General features: G+C 38.3%; 3 protein-coding genes across 3 annotated transcripts; 1 reads left to right on the top strand and 2 right to left on the bottom strand.

The window, feature by feature from the left end:
• Positions 1 to 7,893: 7,893 nt before the first annotated feature.
• On the bottom strand, positions 7,894 to 11,246 carry LOC130181887 (alpha-2A adrenergic receptor-like). Its single transcript, XM_056396365.1, has one exon. It carries the CDS (start codon positions 9,794 to 9,796, stop codon positions 8,585 to 8,587), a length of 1,212 nt encoding a protein of 403 aa, XP_056252340.1. The 5' UTR covers positions 9,797 to 11,246; the 3' UTR covers positions 7,894 to 8,584.
• Positions 11,247 to 11,312: 66 nt separating this feature from the next.
• Positions 11,313 to 15,244, top strand: smndc1 (survival motor neuron domain containing 1). Its single transcript, XM_056396367.1, has 6 exons — positions 11,313 to 11,456; positions 11,814 to 11,933; positions 12,415 to 12,557; positions 12,999 to 13,160; positions 13,936 to 14,089; positions 14,471 to 15,244. Exons 2-6 carry the CDS (start codon positions 11,814 to 11,816, stop codon positions 14,606 to 14,608), a joined length of 717 nt encoding a protein of 238 aa, XP_056252342.1. The 5' UTR covers positions 11,313 to 11,456; the 3' UTR covers positions 14,609 to 15,244.
• A 213-nt stretch (positions 15,245 to 15,457) lies between these two features.
• On the bottom strand, positions 15,458 to 23,850 carry LOC130181888 (max-interacting protein 1-like). Its single transcript, XM_056396366.1, has 6 exons — positions 23,470 to 23,850; positions 22,208 to 22,310; positions 21,972 to 22,001; positions 20,482 to 20,596; positions 17,711 to 17,882; positions 15,458 to 17,518 (listed from the first exon to the last, which is right to left on the bottom strand). Exons 1-6 carry the CDS (start codon positions 23,696 to 23,698, stop codon positions 17,355 to 17,357), a joined length of 813 nt encoding a protein of 270 aa, XP_056252341.1. The 5' UTR covers positions 23,699 to 23,850; the 3' UTR covers positions 15,458 to 17,354.
• Positions 23,851 to 24,198: the final 348 nt, after the last annotated feature.

Below are 24,198 nucleotides of genomic sequence, written 5' to 3'. Positions count from 1 at the left end.
TGCTGTGGTAAATATGTCCGATATGGACGCACTGCCTGCACTCTTACAGTGTCCTTACACCACCGTCCTGTATTGATCAGTGTTAGTTACCATCCTACAATTAAATTTGTACTTTCTGGTTTAGAATTTGCTTTCACCCTGACTAAAAATGTACTGTATTTTGACAAAGTAAAACACGTGGTATTTATTGTTTGGGACTTCTTGAAGAGGCGACTCCAAATTTGAGGCTGGCAAATTTAATTATGTTTTCTACCATGGAGATTAGTATGACTCATTATTCTTGCAAAATGAAATTATTGCTACAATTGAAGGGGGCTTATTATTCTGGGGTGTGCTCTCCTTCCTGGCAGACCATGGTTTACACAGTATATATGGAGCTTACTAGATCATTTCAAAACAGAGATAAATTACTTGGGCAACCGGTAAAGAAAAAAAAAAGCAGTTTTCCTCCTTACCAAAAAACAAGCTTGCACAAACAATAAGCAATATTAATTAAATCCCCTTTGGAGCTGCATCAGGGTTTTGTTTTGCAATTAAGCATTTTAATTTTCTGTAAGCTGTTTTGAACAGTAAGCTATTGTCTACAGTGTAGTCTCTGTAAAGAAAGTATGTTTGCTCTATTTTGTCAGGGAACTGAGAGCACAATTAAGAATCACACATAGACAGTATGAAGGAGACACAGACTGATTACGCTACAAGTAAAGAGTTTCATTTTAAATTCTGCTCCCTCTAGCAGAGGAGAAAAGATGCCCTTTTCACACTGTACATGGGAATACCTGAGAATTCACTTGTAAGCCAGACAGATGGATAATTCAGAGTAGACATATTAACAAATAATGGCATAGTGGGGAGCAATAATCACTAGAAAATTTCCAAATTTTCCAGCCAGAGCCATAACATTGTGTATGGAACGACAACTGCTAGATGTCAGCCAAAGAGGAGGCAACAGAAACATTATGTTCCATATCACGTTTTTCTATAATTTAAAAACAAGGCCTGTATATTATAATAACCAAGCCTCTTGAAGGTGTTCAGCTCTGTTCAATGTAGTAGCTACAAAGTGTAATATAATAAAATGTCAGTGATATTGATTTTATCAACATCCATACACTTAGTGTTCAACAATAGCTAAATAAACATTTATGAAAACATAAGCGATAAAAAATTTATCACAGATAATATCTCAAATAATATCAAGCTCTGTGTGAAACTTGTTTAAATTTTCATGTAGTGCTGTCAGAATTTATGATGGAGGCAATATTGGCAGTAATTTTGTTAAGTGTTATGAATGTTGCGTTCCACTCCACATCCTAGCTCTCATTACAAAAATGCCAGCCAGATGGTGTATGCACCACAATGAATGCATTACACAATGTTATAACACGCCTCCATTCTCCATATTGAGCTGTTTGCCATGTATGGTTTTGACCAGAAGCATTATTCAGAGTTCAACACATAATCTGATTAATAATATGCAGTTATCAAATAACAAACAATAATATGAAAAACTTTGCCACATTTATAAGCTCACAAAAGCACTGAGCAACTGGCTTTGCAAACATCGCTGAATTTACACTTTATAAAAGCTGTAGCCATTGTGCAAAGCAGTATACTCAAAGATCTGAGAGAATAAAAAGAAAACCTCAAAGCAGCTCAAATATATACAAAAGTAAACTGTATTCAAATCAAGAATTAAAAGTAAGATTGTAATATGAAACATTTACAATCCCAAGGAAGGAAGTCCCCTCTCCTTCCCTTGAGCCCATTAAATTAAACCAGAAATTACCGTCTGGAAGTCTGTCACCGATCACCATAGATAATCTACCATTATCAGAGGTACCAGAGGTCTTTCAGGAAGAAGAAATTCACATCCTGCTTTGCATCAGTTCACCCAAGAAAGAATTAATGAAGTAATACCCAAATGGTACAAGAAATCTAATTGAACAATATTAATGTAATATCAATGGTACAAAAACACTTCAGCTGTTCTTTGCCCTGTACCGGATGTATACCTTATGAATTTGATATTTTTTTCTCTGTAGTGTGGTTTTTGTTGTTTGAAATGGCCTTGATGGACGTCTGTTCTCTATAAGTGCCCTTCTACTTGTAGACATACCCATATAGTGTAAGATCCATTGGTGCCATCAAGGAGAGCAGTCATGATCCTTTCCCAGAAACTTGCTCCATCACCGCATGGGAGGTCCCAAGAACTATAGTGGGCTGTAAGCTGTATAATACAAATAAATAGATGATGATAAATAGACAACTCAAAATGTAACAGATGGAATATTGCATACAAATTATCTATAAAGGCTAGTTCAATTTGCCAGACAGCAATATTGCCATGCAGTGCAAATAAATCAAGTCGTCTGTGCTTAGCTTATTTGACTGGGTTTGCTACCAGCTGCCAGCGGTATCTCTTTGTTTACATGCTACATTTAAATCATGGTTTTTCGGAAAGATAAATGCAACCACACAGCTTGTTGGACAACACTTACTTTACGCATGTTCGACCAAAGACAACTCAGCAAAATGACCCTCGAGTTCCTCTTGCACCCAGCACGCACCACGTATTTGTTATTATTTCTTTATTAATTTTAATCGTTAATTACACTTATTTTATATTTTAAAATATAGCGCTCATGTTCCCGCCAGATTCGTTTTTTTTCGTTCCCCGCCAGATTCGTACCACAATGGAGTCAAAAGATACGTCACTTCCGGTTGCCATTTCTTAAATCATCTGGGAATTACCTGCACGTAGCACCACGTAGACGTGAAGTATATCGCATCTATTTTGGTTTCAATGGAATGTCGAAACGTGTTCAAAACACCGGTAAGTGCTGCAAAACCACCCGCGGAATTTTCCCAGAATGTTTAAACAATGCTAGCTCTTTGTAGCTCGTCTAGTTTCAAGTGTAAAAATAATAGCTAACTGTGTTAGTTAGCCTACATAAGAGGCAAATAGGGGCTAGCTACAAGGGGTTTGTATAATTATTTTATACAAAATAGGCCATCCGTCCACTGTCAGTTACATTACAATAAAATAATTCAAGTATTATTCAGCCTATATAGCTATCTTCATATATTTTCCCTAACCAGTGGTGTAATAATTACTCACATCTTTTACTTTACTTAAAATATACTTAAGGTACTAAAAGTAAAGTACTTATTATACAAAATGGCCAATTTCACAATAATGTATACCATATTGTTGCTGAATTGTAGTGGAGTAGCAGTATAAAGTAGCAGAAAAATGGAAATACTCGCATAAAGTAACTCTTAATTGTACTTAAGTACAATAATTGAGTAAATGTACTTAGTTACTTCCCACCGCTGACCCTAACCAATAGCCTCTCAAACATCAGCATACCAAAATATAGCTAGCTATTCAGCCAGCTTATTGGGTACAGTTGCTTCTAGTAATATCCTAAACAATGACCACAAAAAATATCAACACTAAAATGCCAATAACATTTTCATAAAATGATGATTTACCTTTACAGCAGTGGAAAGGATCCTCAGTCCACCTCCTACATCTCAAATGTTTGGAGAAGGCGAATCTTTCAGTACAAATCACCTGGAAAAAAGGCCAAAGGAAACATCATCTGCTGACCAGTAGAGGTAACTGCCACAACACACTCACCTGAATCCATGTGTCAAATGGCACTACTGAAGTATTGAAGTGTAGTATATATGTCATACATGTGCAGGGGAGAATACATCTTTAAATGTTTAGACAGACTACGACCACTACTCTTCATAAGTGGAATTTGGTCAATGGTTCGGGTGCCTTAGCAGGGCCAGTCCACCATCCACCTCTATGCTGGAAAAATCTGTTTAATACCCATTGAAACGGGAACACTGTGTAAAAAAAGTAAATTGTCCATAGAGGTGAAACTATATCTCATATATTGATTCCACTCACTCTGCATAATGTAATCATGTCATGTTTTGACTTTAAATAATCAGTTTCTGTGACTTATTATTCCATTGTCCATGACAATACTCAGTCGGTTTGCCTTGTTGCCTAATACCCTGTTAAAAAGAGGTAGAACAGACAATGTTGACACTTTTGCAACAGATGACAAGAGTAAAAAGGAGAAGCAGAGGGCACATACAGATGTCACAGTTTATAGTGAGGCACAGTTTGTTCTATCTGTGTGTAGGTGTGTGATAACTGACAGCGTGTTGAAGGATGAACTGGTGTCAACAACAGGTGGCTGGTGTGGACAGATAAAGCACAATGATAGTAAGCTTGATCAGGAGTTGGTGTTTACTCTGTGTCTGTGTGTAGCTGACATCATCCAGAAGCACATGGTTGGGATGGGGGGTGTGCATAAGCATGAAGAGTAGAGTAGGCCAGACTGAAATTGGATACGATCAATAGCACAGACGGGACAAGATGGCTAAGGAAGAATTATGGTGCATGGAGCAGAAGCTTCATTTGTCATGAATGTGGATTCGCTGCAGAGCCTAGAAGCATTGTTGTAGATGGTGCTTGGAGTTTCACAGAAGGCGGGAGTATCTCTGCTTTTGATGATGATGAGCAAGGAGAATGAGTTATTGGAGTTACTTAATATTACATCCTGTATACTTTTATTAAACGTTAACTCTCTGTGACTGATATTTAAACGAGTAAGACCCATATTTTGGGATAACTCATAACTGTTCAGCTTTAAAACTTTTCACCCTTTCGCCCCCCCACTTCTTTTCTTCTGTCTCATTCAAATGAGTTCAGTAAACTTAAGTTCAGTACCATGTAAAAGAGAATTTGTTTATAAAATAAAACTTCAGACATCAATTTTAATGTGCTCAAAATGAGCAAACACAACAGACAGACAGAGTGCAGGAAAAAAAAGCCTTTCTATATAATTTGCTTAAAGTGATATAACTCACAGTCACATTAGTAACATTAACAATAACAGCAGTCACATTAATTGAATAAAACTGCTATAGGGACATTTAGATGGAGTATTATGTGTAAAAGTGACCCACACATTTTGTGCACCAATACAATCCCATATACATACCATATACTTTCAGCTTTTATGTATGGATGCAAGAAACACATTTTACTGAAGTTTTATATTTTTCATTCGAACAGCATGACCTGAGGTAAATTCTGTATAAATTAGGTAAATTCAAAATCCATTGTGCAATACAATCCTGTTAATTTAATCACATAATTTTTTTAATTAATAGTTTTACCATATTTTTTGTTGCATCTAGAAACAAAAAGGAGGTAATGTGAATATATTAAAGCATGGATGAATAAAGACTATCTCAAAGAATGAACTTCCATTTGTTGATGCATTTGATATATTTAGCAAATTCTATATATACTATGTGTTTTGTCTCTCATTTTCCCAGTTGGGTCCCTATTTTCCTTTGGTCTTCTTGAACCCCTTCCCAACAAGCATGTTTGGCTTTTTTGATGAGCTAAGAAAGTATAAGACCCTATTAGCTGATTAACTTTATCCCCAGCACAAATCACAATAATCCATTTCTCAAGGACTGGAGATCAAGAATGGCCTCTAATAGGTCCAGTCTTAGTAAGCAGAAAACATTGGGCCTGGGAAGTCATTCAGGAAATATCTAAATTTTCAGTTTTCTTACTGATATGGTTGGTCATATCAATTTTTGCATAAATGCATTCACATGCAGAATATACACTCTGCATATTGTACCTAGAAATATTGTTATTAAATTGCATTATACACATTCAAAAAATATTAATAATAGTAAGATTTTTCATTGAGTAAAATCTTGATTGTGAATGTGATGGTGAGCAGGAGGGGAAGAGAAATCAGTGAGAGTGAGATTGCACGGGGCAAATTAAACAGGATTTCCTGCTGCTTACATCCTTCAGACTATCATTTGATTATTTTGCATCCTTATCAATTCAAGAGGGAGGACATATTATACGCCCAAGTGTGCATGATGCATTGTGCTCAATCCATAATGAATGACCCAACATTCAATTAAAAACACTCTATTCATCACTAGCTATGATTTAAACTGGTTAGTATGGTCTTGATGCCTTTGTCTGATTCTGTGCGACCCTGCCTCGACAATCTTTGTATGTCTGGGATGCAGCCTGCTCTCTTTGGTCTTTTAAGTTTACCAACCTTTTTGAGAGACATGACAAGCAGCTTTAAAAAGCACTTATTGTGTTGTAGGCAGGAGAAATTAGAGGTAAATGGAGAGGACTGACTCAGGAGCTGTGTGAAAGCTATGGGAACTCCTGCCAGAGGCAGCTTATAAAGCATAGTTTTAATAGCTGTGGTGTCACAAGCATAAATCGTGACGCTCTGAAGTGGCCTTTAGAGGGGGAAATAAATCATTGTCTCAGCAGACAGCGAAAATGGACGTGTGTGGGCGTACACGCTGAGAATAGCAATCCTTAAAGTAACCGACTGTTTAGAGTTTGTAACCAACTGTAATTTACATTGATGTGGAGTGAGGTGCAGGAGACTGAAAACTAAATTCACTGACACATTTGACAGCATTCATTAACACAATTAATTCTTTATGTCACCAATGTTTTTGTGGTTTCATCATTTTAATCATTAAATACTGCCAAGTCAACTGTTTTCATTGAGTTGTTTTTTTCCCCTTCAGCTCTTGATGAATTTTTAGGATTGTAATGGGTATTTTGGCATTTCATCTCTCTATCTTTTTTGGTGAGCATATGCTTAAAAAAACTTTAATGTATGCATCCAATATGGTTGTCATTTTAATTAAATGATGCATTCAGAAGGCAATCTCTGCAGTTCAATCTTTTAAGACATACTGGTGTGCCTGGTAAAAATGTTATATTATATATGAAGGATTGTCTTGCAAATATTTTATGGTAGTAAATATTACATAATGTCGATCGCTCAGTATTAATACAAAGAGCTACTCCTGCTGAAATGTTCCAACAGCTATAATAATCTATGTGTTCTTCACTTTTCTTACATTCTATGGCATGTTATGACACGCATTTGTCCCGTGCTGTTTAAACGTATCGATACCAACTGTCAGCATCAGTGCTCCAACAAAGCCTTATAATCAAAAAGATTCATCCTCCATAAATTCTTGTTGCCATAACTCCTCTAATACCAAGGTTTTGTCAGATTGTTCGTGGGAACACTATCAGCAGTCTACCATCTGTGGTAAATACTGGATGTTGTATTTAAAGACTCAGGGACATGGTTAAACCCAAACATGTGTACCACAGGAATCTCAAAACTCTAGAGTCCCAGAGACCAAGTCATGGGAATCACTTATTTGCTGTATGCATGAGAGGTTGTTGGTGGAAATGTTTGCTAAGTTAAAACAATTATGGATGATGCATTTACTTTATTTGAGATTCACATACTGATACTGGTCAAAAAGTCTATTTGTTGAAGAAAGGTTATAGTGCTGTGAAAACTGTGCTAAAAAGGAGAAGAGATGGGGCGCGTTGATAACAGACCAAATCAAGGAACACGACACATTGATAAGCTTGTGCGGATATTAACCTCACAGTGTAATTTGCAGCAGCCACTCATATTTCTATCACTGCACGATTTCTGTTTGACTCCAGGGGAGGATTTAATGATATCCTGATATGAAGGGCCATAATTCATGTTAAACTGCATTCAGTATTGTTGTGCCACCCGTACCTCCTAGGCATAATTTTCTCTTCATATAATTGTCTTGTTCTTGTGCTTGTTATGAGAGAACGAGATAGGGTGTGGGGTGGGAATATATTTTTGAGTACAATTTGCTGTCATGCGCTCTTGGTATTGTTTGTACTGTTGTACAAAGATATTTGATTTGCAATAGCATTGTAGCATTTACGATTATTTGCTTTTCTAAATCTGTCTTTTCTTTTATTCTGATGACTATTGCAGGGAGAGGTTTATTTTCCAAATAACATGCATCCATTTTGACATTCCATTTCTCTTGTACATAATTTGTTTTCAGTCATAATAAAATAATTTGCCAGGTTTGTTTACACACTGTTGACATTTCAGTGGATTTACAGTATTTATAAAATATTGCATAACAAATATGAGTAAACATTTTCTTGAACTACATTGTGGTCTGTCAGTTTGAAGAGCTGATAAATGCAGTTTGCATGTGCTGTGATATGAGCTTTAGACATCTGCCTTTTCTATTACCCACATTATTCTTTTCATTTTCACAATTTTCTTTCCTTTCAGTCGGTCTTTAAATTTTATCGCACTAGGACCCGAAGCATGACAGATTATAGATAAAAAAAAAACCACACACACAGACGTAGAAGAAGACATATCACCCATGTTATCACAGTTGTACAGTGTCAAAGTGTAAACTCACAGGTTATCACGGCGGAATACCAGCTGTAAAACAAATTGTACATTTGAGATTTTTTTATATTGCAAAACAAATATTTACTGACATGGAATTACACAAAATGTCAAAACAGAAGAGTAGTATATGCTACATTTCACATTTTTCAAACATTCAATAAACATCTTCTAACATAATTTTAATGTAATATTTACACTGGCTTTGAGCCTTAATGTAGAGGACCAACAATGCAGTTTTTGAAGTTCATGCACAAAAACCTTATTCATAAGCCTCTTCTGTTTGTTTTGCAAAGGATCTTTTTAAAAGACCTCCTGAAGTCATTATTGAAAATAGTGTAAATAACAGGATTTAGTGAGCTGTTGCAGTAACCAAACCAGAAAAACATTTTGAACAGTGTCTCTGGAAGTCCTTCGCAGCAGAGGTGACACAAAGCAGCAAGTGTGTATGTGAAGAAAAAGGGGAACCAGCAGAGAACAAACACTCCCATAACCACAGCCAAAACAAATGTGAAGCGCCTCTCTCTGTACTGCCTTCCTTTCCACTTGCTCACCCTCACACAGGGCTGCACATCTGGCTTTGGAGAGGTTTCTCCAGGCCTCACCTGAGCCACTTTGACTGTCCTTAGACCCCTCTTTTTCTTCAGGGAACATAGCATGGTTTCATTCCCATCCGAAGAGGAGGGTTCTTCCTCCATGTCGAACCCATTGATTTCTCTGCCGTCCCCCTCTTCCACTTCCCTCCCTCCTCTGTCTTTTCTCTCCAGGGGGTCCAGACCACACTTTGTGTCCTCTAAGTTGCCATTTTCTCTTTGCCTTTCACCTGGCGAGGCTCTTGTTCTTTTCTTGGCAATCTGGTAGATTCTAACATAAACCATAATCATGATGATGCAGGGTGCAAAGAAGGAGGCTGTGCTGGAGAATAAAATGTACCATTTCTCCTCATTAATTCTACAATCAGGGCTGTCCTTGTTCCCCTCATTCTTTTTCATTGTGATAAGCGGTGGGAATGAAATGATGGCAGCCAGTACCCAAACTATGAAGACTGTGCATTTAATCCTGCGTGGTGTCCTTCTCAGGTTGTACTCAATCGCTTGAGTTACGGACCAGTATCTGTCCAGGCTGATGGCACACAGGTGAACGATGGATGAGGTGCAGAAGAGCACATCCAAAGCCAGGTAGATTTCACACCACACTTTACCAAAGTACCAGTAACCCATCAGCTCATTCGCTAAAGAGAATGGCATCACTAAGGTGGCAACCAGGATGTCTGCACATGCCAGAGAGACTAAAAACAAGTTCTGAGGTGCTCTCAGGGCTCGGCTTGTGATCACAGCAATTACTACCATGACATTGCCAAAGACAGTTAGCAGGATGAGGATACCAACCAGGATCGTTAGAGGCACAGAGGTCTGCACAGTATAAGGGTGCCTGACAGACAAAGTCTCATTTTCTCTGGTGAAGATAAAACAACCCATCAGGATGAGCTGTGGTGTCGATAATGTCCGAACAGTGCTCTGTGAGGAGGCTCGGAAGCTTTGCTTGCCAGCAGTGTATTAATTGCATCCATTCAAGAACACAGCATCAGAAGATTGAGTCTCTTCATTTTGTTGACTGGAAAATACTGTTGCTTCTTTCCTCTTTAGCAGTGAGAACATTGATATCGTCAGAGAAAAATTACAAGATATGTTTCTTTATATTAAAAGACCAAAATGAAAAATAATTAAGGGAATAAAGTGAACTTTGATTTATTCCCAGTTTCCCACATCAGAAACTTTAAAAATACATCTATTCTTTAAAAAATAATTCTTCATCCACCAACCTTTTTAGACTGAAAACTTGCCGTTAAGTCCCTTGGAAGACATTTCATAAAACAGACTTACATTGTAGATAGTGCTGGCTCAGGCAGATCTTTTCATCTGCTGTGGCTGAAGTGGAGAGTACGTCTTTTATATGGGCTTGATCTGACGCTGAGGATCTGTGATGCTTGTACCACTTCAGTGAGAATGGGAATGGGCGGGGTTCATATGCTGCTGGAGATTTAAAAGCAATTTGGTGTTGCTTGCAGATCTGAAACCATTGGCTGATTATGACATTAACAATATTTTTGATTTATAGAAGTAATAACTGTAGTCTATTAGACTATAATGATTCAATGATATTTAAAGTACTAAATCTAGATTTAGTAAATCTAAAGTACAGAGTCTAGAATGTTGTAGCACTACGTCCCTGCAACATGTATCGTTTGAAGAGAGGCACATCTGTACATCTGTGAACCTGTTTCTTTCTTGTGAACTATGGCACTGGTTCTCAAACTGCCTTTGTCTACTTGTGACCATATCTACTTTTATGTACATGACCTATGGGTGCAGTGTGTACAATGTTGTATTTTACAACCTCTGTCTTTTATGTTTGCAATCAGCCACATTATTTGTGGTAGAACAAGCCATAACATACTGTATATGAGGCTCACATGCCGTTTGTGAGACAAACACACTGAGGGAGCTGTTTATCAGAGCTTAGCTTCAAAACCAAAGATCTGTGTGCCATGTGCTATTATAACACTTGCTGCTGAAATGTGCTGTCTGAATCATATAGAAAATGAGTTATGTTTTGTTCTCCATTGCCCTTTTTACTGAGACCTGTGTAATATTTTGTTTAGTAAGATTAAAACAGATATTGACTTAAACTGTAAATATGGATGATGCATAAAGAGTGAGTTGGCTGCTCATATATGAATCATTCAAATTAGCCAGTTACCTGGATAAAGCCTGCGAGAAGAAAAAAAGCGATAAAACGATAAATGAATATAGAAGAACTTGTAGCCTAATAGTGTAACTATTCCCGAATGAGAACATGATTGATGAAGAAAATCCGAAATGCTGCACGCTAGGAGTTACCTGACTCCAGAAGGTGGCAGCAGTGCAACATTTAGGATGCAAGCTGCCATTAAAACCCAGATAAGAAGAAGATGCCATGTTATCGCGAGAAAGTCCTCCACGGGCTTCCGTTTGGGTATTTGTGTTCCGGAGGACGTCGAGCGGACTGTTGTTCTTCTAAGCAGTCGTTTTTGGCAAATAATCGAGTTGGAAATTTGAATGCTAACTGTATTTATTGGTCAAGAGCATTTTTACGGAGGTAAGATTACTCTTTGTTTTGCGATTCCCCTCAGCCACTCTTAGCTAGCAGTAACTTAGCCGTCGTACGGTAAATTTACGTCGATGAACGAGGGCCGAGGGATCTTCCTAGCCGTTTGAAGCTAACGTTAATGTTATAACATCTTACAACATCTTTCCTGTAGATTTTGACTAGCCTATGTTTAACTCAATATAGGTGTAATATAGGTTACACAAGCAATTTGAGTGATTACGTTAATGCTAATGTAAGCTAGCTGACTAACCGAAGATGTTTACTTCTTGCTAATCGAATATGTGCTAATACAGCTAGCCAAGGTTTCCAACAACAACAAAAAAAGCTTTTTTTGTTCTCACACAGATGTCAGACGACTTGGTGAAACAGCTAAGCAGTTACAAAGCTCAGCTGCAGCAAGTAGAAGTTGCTTTATCCACCGACCCAGACAATGAAGACCTCCTTAAACTCCAGAAAGACTTGCAGGTTTGTTCGTCTGTGTGAATGAGACACATCAAAAGTATAGAAGCTGCAATTATTAGTCAACGAATCAATTTGTCGATCGACAAAATTAAACAAATCTTTTGAATATTAATTTTTTTGGACAATGTCAAATATTTGCTGTTTCTTGTTCCTCCTATGGTGATTTGATGTTTTGTTTGTCACAGTATCATAGTAAACTGAACATTGCTGGATTTGGTCTTTTATTTGGACTTTTGGTCATACAAGATAACATTTGAAGAGCTCATCAGCTTTTTTCTTCCAAGTATTTTGTGGTATTCTGCAGACATTGATTAATCAGTTAAACTCAAAATAATCTTGAGCAAAATCTTGGTTTCTGGATTCTCATGGACATAAGACTAATAATTTCAGATGTATAAACAACTAAAATTGCTAACTAAACTTTAACTGGGGGAAAATTGCCTGCACACTGCATGACTCTTTTTTTCATTGTTTTATCCCGCAGGAAGTCATCGATTTGACAAAAGACCTCCTGACCTCACAACCCACTGATGGTGCTTCAAGTACTAATGGGTCAGACACAGTCCCCCTGAAACATGGCTGGAAAGTGGGGGACAGGTGTATGGCTGTGTGGAGTCAGGATGGACAGTGAGTGTCACCAGCCTCTTCTCATGAAAACATTCCATGCAACCACATGCCTTATAGCACTACAATTAGAGTAATGATTTTATGGATTAGTTTCTGTCAATTCATATTAATAGTTTATCTTAGGTCTCTGAGATTGTATGTCACTTAAGACAAAATACATTACTTTGGACAAAAGCATGAATACATTTAATTGTAGTCAGATAATTAGTGCATTTTGTTCTTGAGATGAATTGGAACACAACTTCATGCATGTTTGAACTTAAGGGCAACAACATTCTTGAGGGATGTTCATAGAAAATGCTCTGATAATATCTAATGTTCGCATGTGCAACATATTCACTTATCATAAATTATTATATATTATTCTTAAACTTTGCCTCTTAAGTAGAGCTTGAGTCTTTGGCTCATACTCACCTGCTTACAGACGTGATTTTTTGGCAGGGTGTATGAGGCTGAGATTGAGGAGATAGACCGAGAGAACGGCACTGCAGCTGTTACCTTCAGTGGATACGGGAATGCTGAAGTGATCCCTCTGCAGAACCTCAAAGCAGCAGAGGAGGGGAGACGCTCTGATGAGGATGGAAGTATGAAGCCCAAATCAAAGTATGTACAAAAAACATTCTCTCGTTGTGCTTAAATCATGCTTATTAACATTTTGAATCAAAATATATGAGCAGTCTTTATCTATACTTGCCTTGTGTGAGCCATAATTGGTAGTAATTGGAAGCTTGGTTGGTTTCACTCATGGGCAACAGAGCACACTAAAAAAGTAGTAAATGCACACATCCTGCAAAACATGAAAAGGTGCTGGACTAATGAAACAACATGAGAAAGAAAAATAAAGGTCCACAAACTGTAGCTCCCTTCTGAAATTTTAATGAGATATCCACCAAGAACACGTAGCTCGAAACATCAGGGCACTTACAATTCTGTTGTACTACACCATACCTAGATTTTTAATTAACCTTTTTTTTGTCTCACGTAGACCTTGGTCTTTATAATTATGACCAGCTCCTTTTTAAATTGTATGAGTGTAATTCTACGAAGTAAGCACCAGCTAGTGGAGTAGTATTCAGTATATGTAGTATTCACCTACAACACCTTGCTTTATTAGTCCTCACTGGTTGGAAATAATCTTGGAATTTTTACATGCAATAGGGCCTTTGACTTTTTGTTACTTTGATTGACTGATTAAAAATGGACTCTGGGACAAATTTCTAGACACATACACACAGTGGAGACACCTTGCATGTGCATAGATTACCTAAACTTCTTCAACAGCAACAAGTAGATTTCATATCCATAACAACATGTTTGTAATTATACATCATGAATAGGATTGTTCAGGACTAATGTTTCTCCTTGTCTGTCTTTTTAGGAAAGAGCAAATAGCAGAACAGAGAGAGTATAAGAAGAAGAAAGCCCAGAAGAAGGTACAGAGGATGAAGGAGCTGGAGCAAGAGAGGGAGGAACAAAAGTCAAAGTGGCAACAGTTCAACAACAAAGCCTACTCAAAGAACAAGAAAGGACAGGTAAGTTTTCTGTTTTTTTAGAGGACTGAATTTATTTGAGTGGACAAAGGTTATACTCTGTAGATGTCTAATTTCTTGCTTGATATTATATCCCACAGCAGTGCATAGTTGTGAAATCCCACAATGGGATTGCATTTAAATTAGCCGGGCAACAGCTCTGTGAAAATAGAATATTTTAAAAAGACAACTGACAAAACAAGAACACCATTAAGTCACAAGATCTTGTGATCTGGTCTTGTACTCTACCTCTAATTCACACAATTGCATGAATGTTTCAGTGATATGTAATTTTAATTTACATCATCCCTCTCTTGTCTGTCACACTGCATGCTAAAGTTGAACATTTGTAACCATTAATAATTGATTTTCTGTTTTTTGTAGGTAAAGAGGAGCATATTTGCATCTCCAGAAAGCGTAAATGGAAAGGTGGGAGTGGGAACATGTGGTATTGCAGACAAGCCTATGACCCAGTACCATGACACATCAAAGTACAATGTCAGACATCTAATGCCCCAATGACCTAATATATTCTGTACATAAAAATTCACTGTATACTAGCTATATCAGTGCTTTCCATTGTGTTTATACATGATTTAAGTTTCTCAAGTAAAGAAAGCTTTGAAAGGAATTGCTTGCACACCATTGTTTGAAATATTGATGTAGTTTTCCTTATATATTATGTGGGTACAACGAAAAAACATTTTTCCCTGCACTTGGACAAGGTCACTTGTTATGTAAGAACAGGAAGCTGTGTTTTAGAAAAGCCGAAAAGTTTGCTGTTTTTGTCCAGCTTCCACCGAGGCCAAACACTTGCTAAAATGTGTATAAAAATACACCTGTAGTTTTAGTGTGAACATTTATGGCTGGATTTTAAATACTGACCAGTTCTTGGTGTGTCTGAACATTGATAATGGCGTTGATTTGAGATGGCTGAATTTACGTTTTAATTTCTGTATATATAACAGTGAAATAAACAGTTACCTTTTCAGTTTTTTAAAGAGTTGCCTCCACCGCATTTGGGCTGTTTTTACATGACCTTTTCATTGTGGTTCTGTCAGGCCCTGTAGGTGGCAGTAAAGACTTGTATCATTATTAATAAATCCATGTCATGAGCAGCACGCTGCAACTTTAAATACAACCCATTTTTCCATTGAAGTTCTATGAGTTTTTTGTTTGAGATGTTCGACTTTGTTAGTTCAGGATGTTTAATGGACTATGTTAACTGAAGACCTGATAGAAACCTGTGTTTTCTTTTAACAAAATGAACGCCGGGAAACAATTACAATATGTCAGTGTAATGCAAGAAACCCAAGTTTATTATCTGAATAATAATGGTAGGCTTACCAAAAAAAGACAATAATGGTAATGTCTGGGTAGAAGAGGTTTATTAAGATTCCAGGGACAGTTGTCAGGAACTGTAACAAAGTATTAGCAGGGGACCAGCAGCACATGTTTTGCAAAAAAGTCACCTTGGATGGCTGATTAAGCACAAGAGAAAACATTCTGGGGTGTGCTTCAACGTACTTCCTTAACAAAAGTCTTTTTCATAGTGCATTTTATAGTTTCCCAAACAGGTTGGGGGGAGAAAAGACCTGTAACAAGGAACTTTGTGCAAGAGTCATACCCATGTTAAGACACAATTTGGTGGTGATCTACTTAGGACTTGGACCAGAAAAATGCAGATACATGGTCATATTGAAATGGTGATGGTCATATTGTCTTATTTGGTTTCATGGATTCCAACAGGTCAGCAGTGCAATTCTATGTGTCAAATATACATTGAATTAGTGGGAAGTCTCCTAATTTCAAGGATTCAAACTTGTACTTTTTCTGCTACAATACAAAAAAGATACTGTATTAAACATTTAAGTATAAACCAAAACTAGTATTCTGTAGTGTGTATGTTGTTCATGCTACAGACATTTGTATAAGACTTTTCAATCCAAAGCACATTACAACATGATTAGAAAGGCTACATTCAATACACATGCACCATAGCTTTTTTTTTTCTTTTTAATCAATTACAATCATTTTTACTGTTGATTGTTAATAACTGATACCACTACTGGAGCAAGTGGAGAACTAGCAAACCGTAATTTGGTGTTGGACGGACAGAAGTGTGTCATAAACACAGCCAACATTAAAGATTAAAGATATGATAAAAACTAGACGCGTTATTGCTTGAACCTTGTACTTGGACAAGTGCGGGATAGCTTATTACTGTCTAGATAAAATGAAATAGAATATGCGCACAGTGTGAAAGAGATGGTTCCTTCTTTCAGCAAAACACCACTGAGTAATGCACTAAACCTGTAGCACTGCATATGCCTCAGTGGGGATTAATTACATCAAGTAATTGGGTAAACATTAAAAAAATAATAATGAAAAAAATAATTTTAACAGCAGTTTTTTTGTTGTTTTTTTTTTTTTTCATTCAAGCATGACCAAGACCTAGCTACAGTACAATTAAATATACCAAAAATAAATACTATAATCATATGCAAAATAAATTAGAATAACAAGGGTGGACTACACCACCTGTTTGGATATGACTGTGCTTCAGTCAAGAAGAGGGACACCACGTGGATCAATGATGGTTGTGGGTCCTAAAGCAGAGGTTATAGAAGTGTAATAAACATTTTGGAATGCAGACATTGTAGCCCTTGTCACTGGCTTGTTCACTGACAAGAAGTGCCTTCTGGATATATTATCCAAAGAAAAGGGCAATGTTTTTACAAGGCAAATGGAGCAAACGTTCCCAATGGTGAGCTTCTAGCTGGTACTGTTTTTTTTTTTTTTTTCTTTTGTGTGTGAGTGTTTTTGCTGGTTTCAGAAGATCAACTTGACTAAAGGTAGAGTTTCCCCTTCGTGGGTCCTCTACAGGATCAGTATTGAGTGCAGGTGATTCAAGCTGGCTATGGGTAAAGGGAGATTCAGGTGATTGGTTTAGTCAACTTTAAAAATGAAGAAACTATATTGGGTGAGAAGTTAAGTTTGAGGCTGATGTATAAAATGTTTCAGACTGATGTAGAGGAGCCCCTTGACTTCTGGAAGGAGACAATTTTAAACTTTTAGACTGAGTTGAACTTAAGGCTGGTTCTCAGGTGGAGTAGATGTTTCATTTGTCAGGTACAGGTGGGATTGAGGTTGGTTCTTCTTAAGACAGGGAACCTAAACTGCGAAGGAGAATGGAGCTGTAGGCTGGTACTTGGAGAGGTGAAAGCCATAAAAGACTGCAGCTGAAGTGAATGTATAGGCTGGTGCTTTAAGCAGAGAAGGCCAGTTTTAGACTGCATGTGGCGTATCCTTCGTCACTGGCTAAGCTCTGCCGGCTGCTGTGGTCGTCCAGGTCACTTGCGCCACTGGTGCTTACGCTGTCCATTTCTCCATGGGAGAACTCAGTGCTTTCCACGTCAACTTCTATTTCCTCTGTTCAATTACAAAACAAAACACCAACATGAATATGGATTCATTTTATGAATCATGCAAGTCTTAATGTTTGAAATTGTGCTTTTCTAACCGTATATGGTGACAGATTTTAAACAAATATATTAAAATGATTAAATTACAAACATTAATAATGATACAAAATCTGCCCTTGTCCTAAATTTGGACACTAACCTCTGTCAGACTCTGAGCGGTCAGAGTCCATCCGTGAGCCCAGGCTTTCTGTGCGGACCCTCTCCCTCTCTCCATGAGTCTGCAGCTGGGCTAGCTGCCTCTGCAGGTGTCTCTGCTCTCTCTCTAAGGTCTCCAGCTGGTGCTGACTCCTCCGGTCCACCTCTTCAAGTTTCTGAAAAGAGGGAAATACATGAGACTTAATTTTTTTATTGTTGTTGTGTAGAAACCTAAAGATAATGATGATGATCAGTGCGTGTATGACACCTCTCTAAATACTACTCATGATTAACTGCAAAGTACTGTATATGCATGAGAGGATGGAGAACTTATCTGGTGTGCACTACTGCGATGTTAATATGTAGTTGTCGCTGCCACCCCCCCGTGCCTTCTAATAAATTATTCAACACACAAGAATAGCAAGTTGCTTGTTGGATAGTGGAATAGCTGGTGTCTGTGTGTGGGGGTGGGTTTCAGTATACAAATGAAAGTAAAGATCATTCTGTCCTGCTTTTTGGCTTCTTAGCTCTACTTTATTTGTTTAAACTTCCCCACTTTGGTCATTGGTTTTTGTTTAGTTTTGAGTAAAGCCTCTATAGACAAATTGCTCACTATCAGTATATTAGGTTACGCTAAAACCAAAGTCCTGGAGATGCACTATGAACCTGTGTAATCATAAGGGAAGGGAGTAACCAAACACTTCATGCCAATAATCACATCTGATCATGCCATAAATTAAAACAAAACAAAAAACTGATACATGCGAAGGTAGTGGCAGAGTAAGTCCTAACATTTTATTTGCAAGCCAGCTGAACACTAAAGACTTGTGTCTTAGACAGTGTCATGAGAGCTTAGAAAGGCACCCATAAATAAAATGAATTATTATTATTATGATTAATATGGTTCATTTCCTCCAATGTCTCCCATGTGTAAATATTTGCCAGATATAAAAAAATGTTCCTGTTTGAACGTACATAAATATAACATATGGCGAGCCAGACAACAACACCAAAACCAATTTGCTTGCATAACAATAACCTTTTTGTAATTATTTTAACCGTTACCCTCTTATACCAAAATACACCACATGAGGTTTGTGAGCTAGAATAAATTCTAAAAGATGAGACTTTGTTAGAACCATGTGCTGAGTAATGTTTCCCATTAGAAAAGCAGTAAAATGACCCTGTTCTGAATGGAGTTTGGTACAAGTAAGAGTAGCATTCCTCTGTGCTTGTCCTGTAGCACAATACAGGGTGTTTCTTTCTTTTTTTTTTTTTTTTTTTTACTTCCTGCAGCCGTGAGCTTCATGCTGGCTGCACCTGCTTCACCCTTTTACTCTACTACACAGCCTCTGGTTCTAAAAATACAACACAGCAGCATTCAGAAGCCACATTTCCTGGACTTCAAACAGGCAGGTCCAAAGTCAACACTTGACATCATAGGTGTTTATCCATTACCCCCCGCTGTGATACACTCCCACAGACTGCTGCCAGGACTGCTTTCATATTGCAGCCCTCAGTCATCCCTCAGCTGCTTCTCACTGCAGGAGCCTGCACAAACTGGGGCCAAGAAAGGCGAATATTTCAAAAAAAAAAAATGTCTGGCTTAGATTGCAGCCACCGGGGGAGCCACAGTGTTGAGTCTTGGATGCTTTGACACTGCAGAATCATTTGAGCCTATCCTCAGTCTCATGTAGTTCAGACACACTCAGTGGTCCATTCGGGCAGGCAGCTCTAACAATTAGGACAGATCTGGTGCCCTCAAGACCAATAGTCAGTGCACTATTCTCACATTATCCTGTAGAGTGAAAGACACAAGACTTAATCAAAGACTTGCCAAGGGTTCAAAATCCTGCAAAGGACAGCCCTGGCAACAGCTCCAGGGTGATTTGTTCAAAGGGAAAGAAAAACTGAAATAACTGAGAAGCAACCACAATGTCCTAATGCTGAGGCCAAAGTGCCTGAAGGTGCAGTTCATTTAATAGTTCTGAGAAAACAGTTTACTGTTTAGAAGTGTCTGGGAAAACCCCTAACTTCTCTGTTTCTGTACATCTAATTTAACCAGTATTGACGTGAGGCAACTGGGTGACAATTTATCACCAAACTGGCCTCAGTTCTGTGTTCACTGTCCTTAATCTTTACATTAGACATTTAACTGAGCCAAAAAAGTTCAAATAAGAGGTAGAAAATCCAGACTTCCTCTTCTCTCCCTGGTGTTTATACCGAGTCAAGTATGATTACAAAACAAATGGGAGCAATTTCAATTCAACCTTTTCATCCGGCAACAACGTGTTGAACTAACACACCCATAGATGTACAGAATTTCAGAGTTCAGGTGGATTTCAGGCCAAATATTGAGCTTTCTTTGTAGAGAGTGGAGCTGCGCTGTGATCACACCTGATGGACAGTGAGTATCTGTAAAGCGCAGCAAACCAGAGACTGTTGGCCACCATGAGTGAGAGCTAGGAGACTGAATACAATTTTCTTCTAAAATACAAAACAGGATCAGACTATTGACTGGTGAGGCTTAGGTTTTCTTTTCCATCACTATGGATTCACACTGGGTCTCACACTGGAAAGAAATGGACCCTCCCTTGTATATCAAAGTCATCCTTTATAGTACTCCAGATCTATATCTGCTGTCAATACAACATCAACCGTTTTTTACTCAAGGGAACGGCCACAGAACTCTTAATTCCAGATATCTGTGAGTGAGACACACATTTGCTTTGTTAGTGTTTTCATTGCTGCAGGGGTTTCCTCAGACTACCACACCTTGATATGTGCTTTGGCCTTGTTGAGCAATCCCAGCGTGGTGTGCCGACTGCAGTCTGGTCCCAGAGGGATGAGGGACTTCAGCCTCTCCAAACACAGGCGGAGATGTGCTCGTCTGGGGGAGGAGACACAATCAAGAAGGGTCATTTCCATTTAGAGACAGCATACATGTGAATGAGAGAGTAAATATGCATGACAAAGCTGAGGATAAATTTTCCAGGCTAATGTATTCTAGTCCTCTGCACTGATCCTGATTAGTCCAGTTATGATATTTCCTCCTAATCCAATTTGATTAGAATTGTAATAGTTAAGGCAAACATCTATTTGATTGGTCCTGATTGATTCTAATTATGATACCATTAATCCATCTGTCATTAGCAATGTCACAGTCAAATTATTGAGGCACTTGATTTATCTGTTTATCCATGTTGCTAGTTAGCAACACCATCGGATACTTTTGAAATTACATATAGATCTGTCTGGCCCCAGATTTGAAAGCTGCTGAGGTCAGCCCAATGCTGTGTTTCTGATCTACCAAGGCCTCTGGGCCTGTGGTCTGAATGAATGCAGAAACTGGCAAAGGACACTCACTATCCTTTCAAATAATGGAGTAAAATGTAGGTCAAGTTGTGATGTCATCTCTTCTCCCTGCGTTGGCCACCATTTTGTAAGAAAAAAGAAAAAGGTACAATACGAAATAAGCATTCCTCTAGAAAATGCCCTTTCTCTCATCACTTGAGCTAAGATTCTCCCACACATGGCTGGACATTTAATTTTAGGATAAATGTGTCGTGACATTTGTTTCCCCCTCAAAGCAGAGGCTGCCACATCCTGGAGCTATAGAAGCAAGCTGCTGTTGGATTTGCAGCTGAGAATCTCTCAGGAAGGAGCCCTGTTGTCTGGAAACAGACGGTTCCCGTTTGCTGACTGGGGAAATGTCTGCATGTCCTCCAGGAACAGTGCTGCTACTGAGGCTGCATTACACCTCCCTTTTATTTGCCTTGCAAAATGCTATCGTATACAGGAGGAGAATTTCTAGTTGTTGATAAAAACGCCCTTTCTGGTAGTTCTGTGGTGATAAGCTGAATTATAGGGCTACGGTACATCTCGTTGTGAAATGGTATGGTCAACATGTTTAGCATAGCATCAAAATATGCAAACATGGCAGAATGGAGAAGGCTTTGGGTTTTATCAGCTTGAAGCTCCATTTTGAGCCTGCTGGTGCTTGAGATAAACTCCCTGTGTAGCTACAGCAGTTTAAAGACTGCATCTTTCTCCTGCTACGGTACAACTTTTGCATGAGTACAATGTGAACTTGTCACACATATGTAACAAAAGTTGAAGGCAGACAGATGTAGGAATCTCTATGATGACTTCCCTTATTTCAACCTCTCACTATTACATCTTGTTCCTTTTTCATGGCCTTTCACTACTGTCTGTTTAATCATAGACATGCACACAAATCACCTCTTCAGTCTTGTTTTACTCACCTATTTTTTTCAAGTTCATTGTGTGCTGACCTGTTGAAATTATAAATATAGAAACAAAACTGGATTACATGTCTTATTAATGCAAAATACAGCACATTATACAATTTTATTATTAACCACTGTGTATCAGAGAGGATTTGAAATGCCTTTTGTATCACATACATAAATGAAGACAAACATCATATTCACATCGACTAAATTTCATTTGAGGACCTTTTTCAAAATAATTTACTTACCTATTGTGAATATTGTCCAATTTCCTGTTTTTGAATTTACGTTGTTTCTGTTGATGTGCAGTCTGGTTTGCAGGGTATGTTGAAGCATACCCATGCTCACATTCTGTTGATAAAGAAGATTAAGAGGATTACATGTATATATAAATATTTATAGTACAGTTTTTTAAAAATGTGCTTCAAGCAAAAAGCTTCATGAAGGCTTGGATTTGCAATGATGGGTGTGACCTCATTTGCCCTAAATTGTTCATTACACCTTCATATGTGACAAAATAAAAGACAGACAGCCCTTTTTGGAAAATATTAATAGCCTATTAATACACTCTATGATTGACATTTATGATGTAATTATGTATCTTGTGTGAGTTGGCCAATCTGTACTTAGCCCACATTAAGCAGAAAAGTGGGCCATGAGAAAGAATATTTTGTCAAAACTCCTTTCTATTCTACAGTACTGTGTTCTTACTGTTGCTTAAAAAAGGCCTACAGTTCCCATGACCCCTCCTTCCCAGTAACATACTACGTTTAACATGAACCTGTGTGTGATTGGCTATTTGCAGTGACTCTGGCGCTGGGAACATGTTTCCCGACCAATGAAAACTTTACAATTTGTTCCATGTGGAAACCATGTGAACAACACATACAAGGAAGCAGCACCAGCTGCCTCTGAAAATGATAGCTAGGCTCTCAACTGAAAATGTTTAGAGGAAATGAAATCTGAATCACATCGTTTGTAGATGCAAGAAGGTCCGTGAATGCGACATTTTTTGAATGGACATGATATTTTAAGGGAAGCATCGTGAGGAGCTGCGAGAAACTGAGATGGAGGATTAAAGGGGACATTTGGAGTCGCAAACCACAATGTCTACATGTATTAACCTAGATGTGCACATATAAGCCTGTTAAAAATGATATGACATGAAATCCTGCCTGCTCAATTAAGTCTCCCATAGTCTGCCAAAGACCAGTTTTAGGGGAATAAGATAATTTAGCTGCAGGCTATTGTTGCAATAAAAATCAGTTTCTGGCGATGCATTTGCTTCCTGAATTTAAAAATGAGCAAATTTTCCGGCTTCTCGTGAACTGATAATAATTTGAAAGTGTTAGGTCGATTAGACAATAGTTTTTCAGGAGCAGGTGAAATATCATTGGCTGCTGACGGGCCAGTTCATCTGTCCGCTGCGCGTCTTTTGTCGCCTTCGCCTCTATTGTTGTCTGCTCGGCGCATTACATGGTAATATCCCCTACAGCCCGTGTTTACTTACTTCCGTTGTTCTTCTCGATATTTTCTATGTAATTTGCTGCATCGAGCAGCACTTGTACGTTCTTCATAAAAGTGCCGATTTGGTCCATTGCGGAACATTTGGAGTATAAAACGTCGCTGAAAGAATAGTCGGACATCTCTCCGAAATCCTGCTGGTCCATGGACGCATCGGACTCCGACAGGACCTCCTCGGATTTCAGCTCGCTGTGCTGTAGCACGTACTTTACCATTTTGACTTCAAGCTTTGTATCTTTTGGGGGGCTTTGACAAAGAAGCAGCGCTGAAATTGCACTCCTTGTCCCGTCTGTGCACTGAGCGGATGACTGAAATGAACCAGGCTGGATGGAATTGCAGTCCTTAGCCTCAGCCACTTGCCCTACTTGGTGGATAATCCCTCCCACTAACGCATGCACATTGCATTCATTGTCAACTGTGCCATAATAAATCCTCATTATCAATACTGCAGGAGAGTAACAAACAACACACTTATGTGCAGTGACATTCTGAAGTAATGCCTGCTTTCTTTTGTGACAATGCTGCTTTATTTCAGTTGACATAAACTGAATAATTACCTATGACAAAATAAGAGCTGCCTTTCATGTGCACACAGTTATGTCTGAGTTTATGTGAAAAGACTTTAAAAGTGAAAAAGCATTTAGAGCACATGGCAGTAGACAGTATCAAGTCTAATCAATGGTGCAACCTGGATATCAGGGACAGCTGCCAGGGT

Source organism: Seriola aureovittata, chromosome 14 (assembly GCF_021018895.1).
Source record: "Seriola aureovittata isolate HTS-2021-v1 ecotype China chromosome 14, ASM2101889v1, whole genome shotgun sequence".
NCBI classification, from domain to species: Eukaryota; Metazoa; Chordata; class Actinopteri; order Carangiformes; family Carangidae; genus Seriola; species Seriola aureovittata.
The sequence above is the reverse complement of the archived record's forward strand: the minus strand, read 5'-3'. Positions and strand labels throughout refer to the sequence as shown.

Excerpts from the sequence above, each read along its gene's own strand:
- LOC130181887 (XM_056396365.1), bottom strand. The coding sequence starts at position 9,796 with ATGGGTTGTTTTATCTTCACCAGAGAAAATGAGACTTTGTCTGTCAGG.
- smndc1 (XM_056396367.1), top strand. The coding sequence starts at position 11,814 with ATGTCAGACGACTTGGTGAAACAGCTAAGCAGTTACAAAGCTCAGCTG. Across the intron at positions 11,934-12,414 it reads AACTCCAGAAAGACTTGCAG|GAAGTCATCGATTTGACAAA; the intron begins GTTTGTTCGTCT and ends TTTATCCCGCAG. Across the intron at positions 13,161-13,935 it reads AGTATGAAGCCCAAATCAAA|GAAAGAGCAAATAGCAGAAC; the intron begins GTATGTACAAAA and ends CTGTCTTTTTAG.
- LOC130181888 (XM_056396366.1), bottom strand. The coding sequence starts at position 23,698 with ATGGTAAAGTACGTGCTACAGCACAGCGAGCTGAAATCCGAGGAGGTC. Across the intron at positions 20,597-21,971 it reads AATGAACTTGAAAAAAATAG|ACGAGCACATCTCCGCCTGT; the intron begins GTGAGTAAAACA and ends CTCCTCCCCCAG. Across the intron at positions 17,519-17,710 it reads CCGCTCAGAGTCTGACAGAG|AGGAAATAGAAGTTGACGTG; the intron begins GTTAGTGTCCAA and ends GTAATTGAACAG.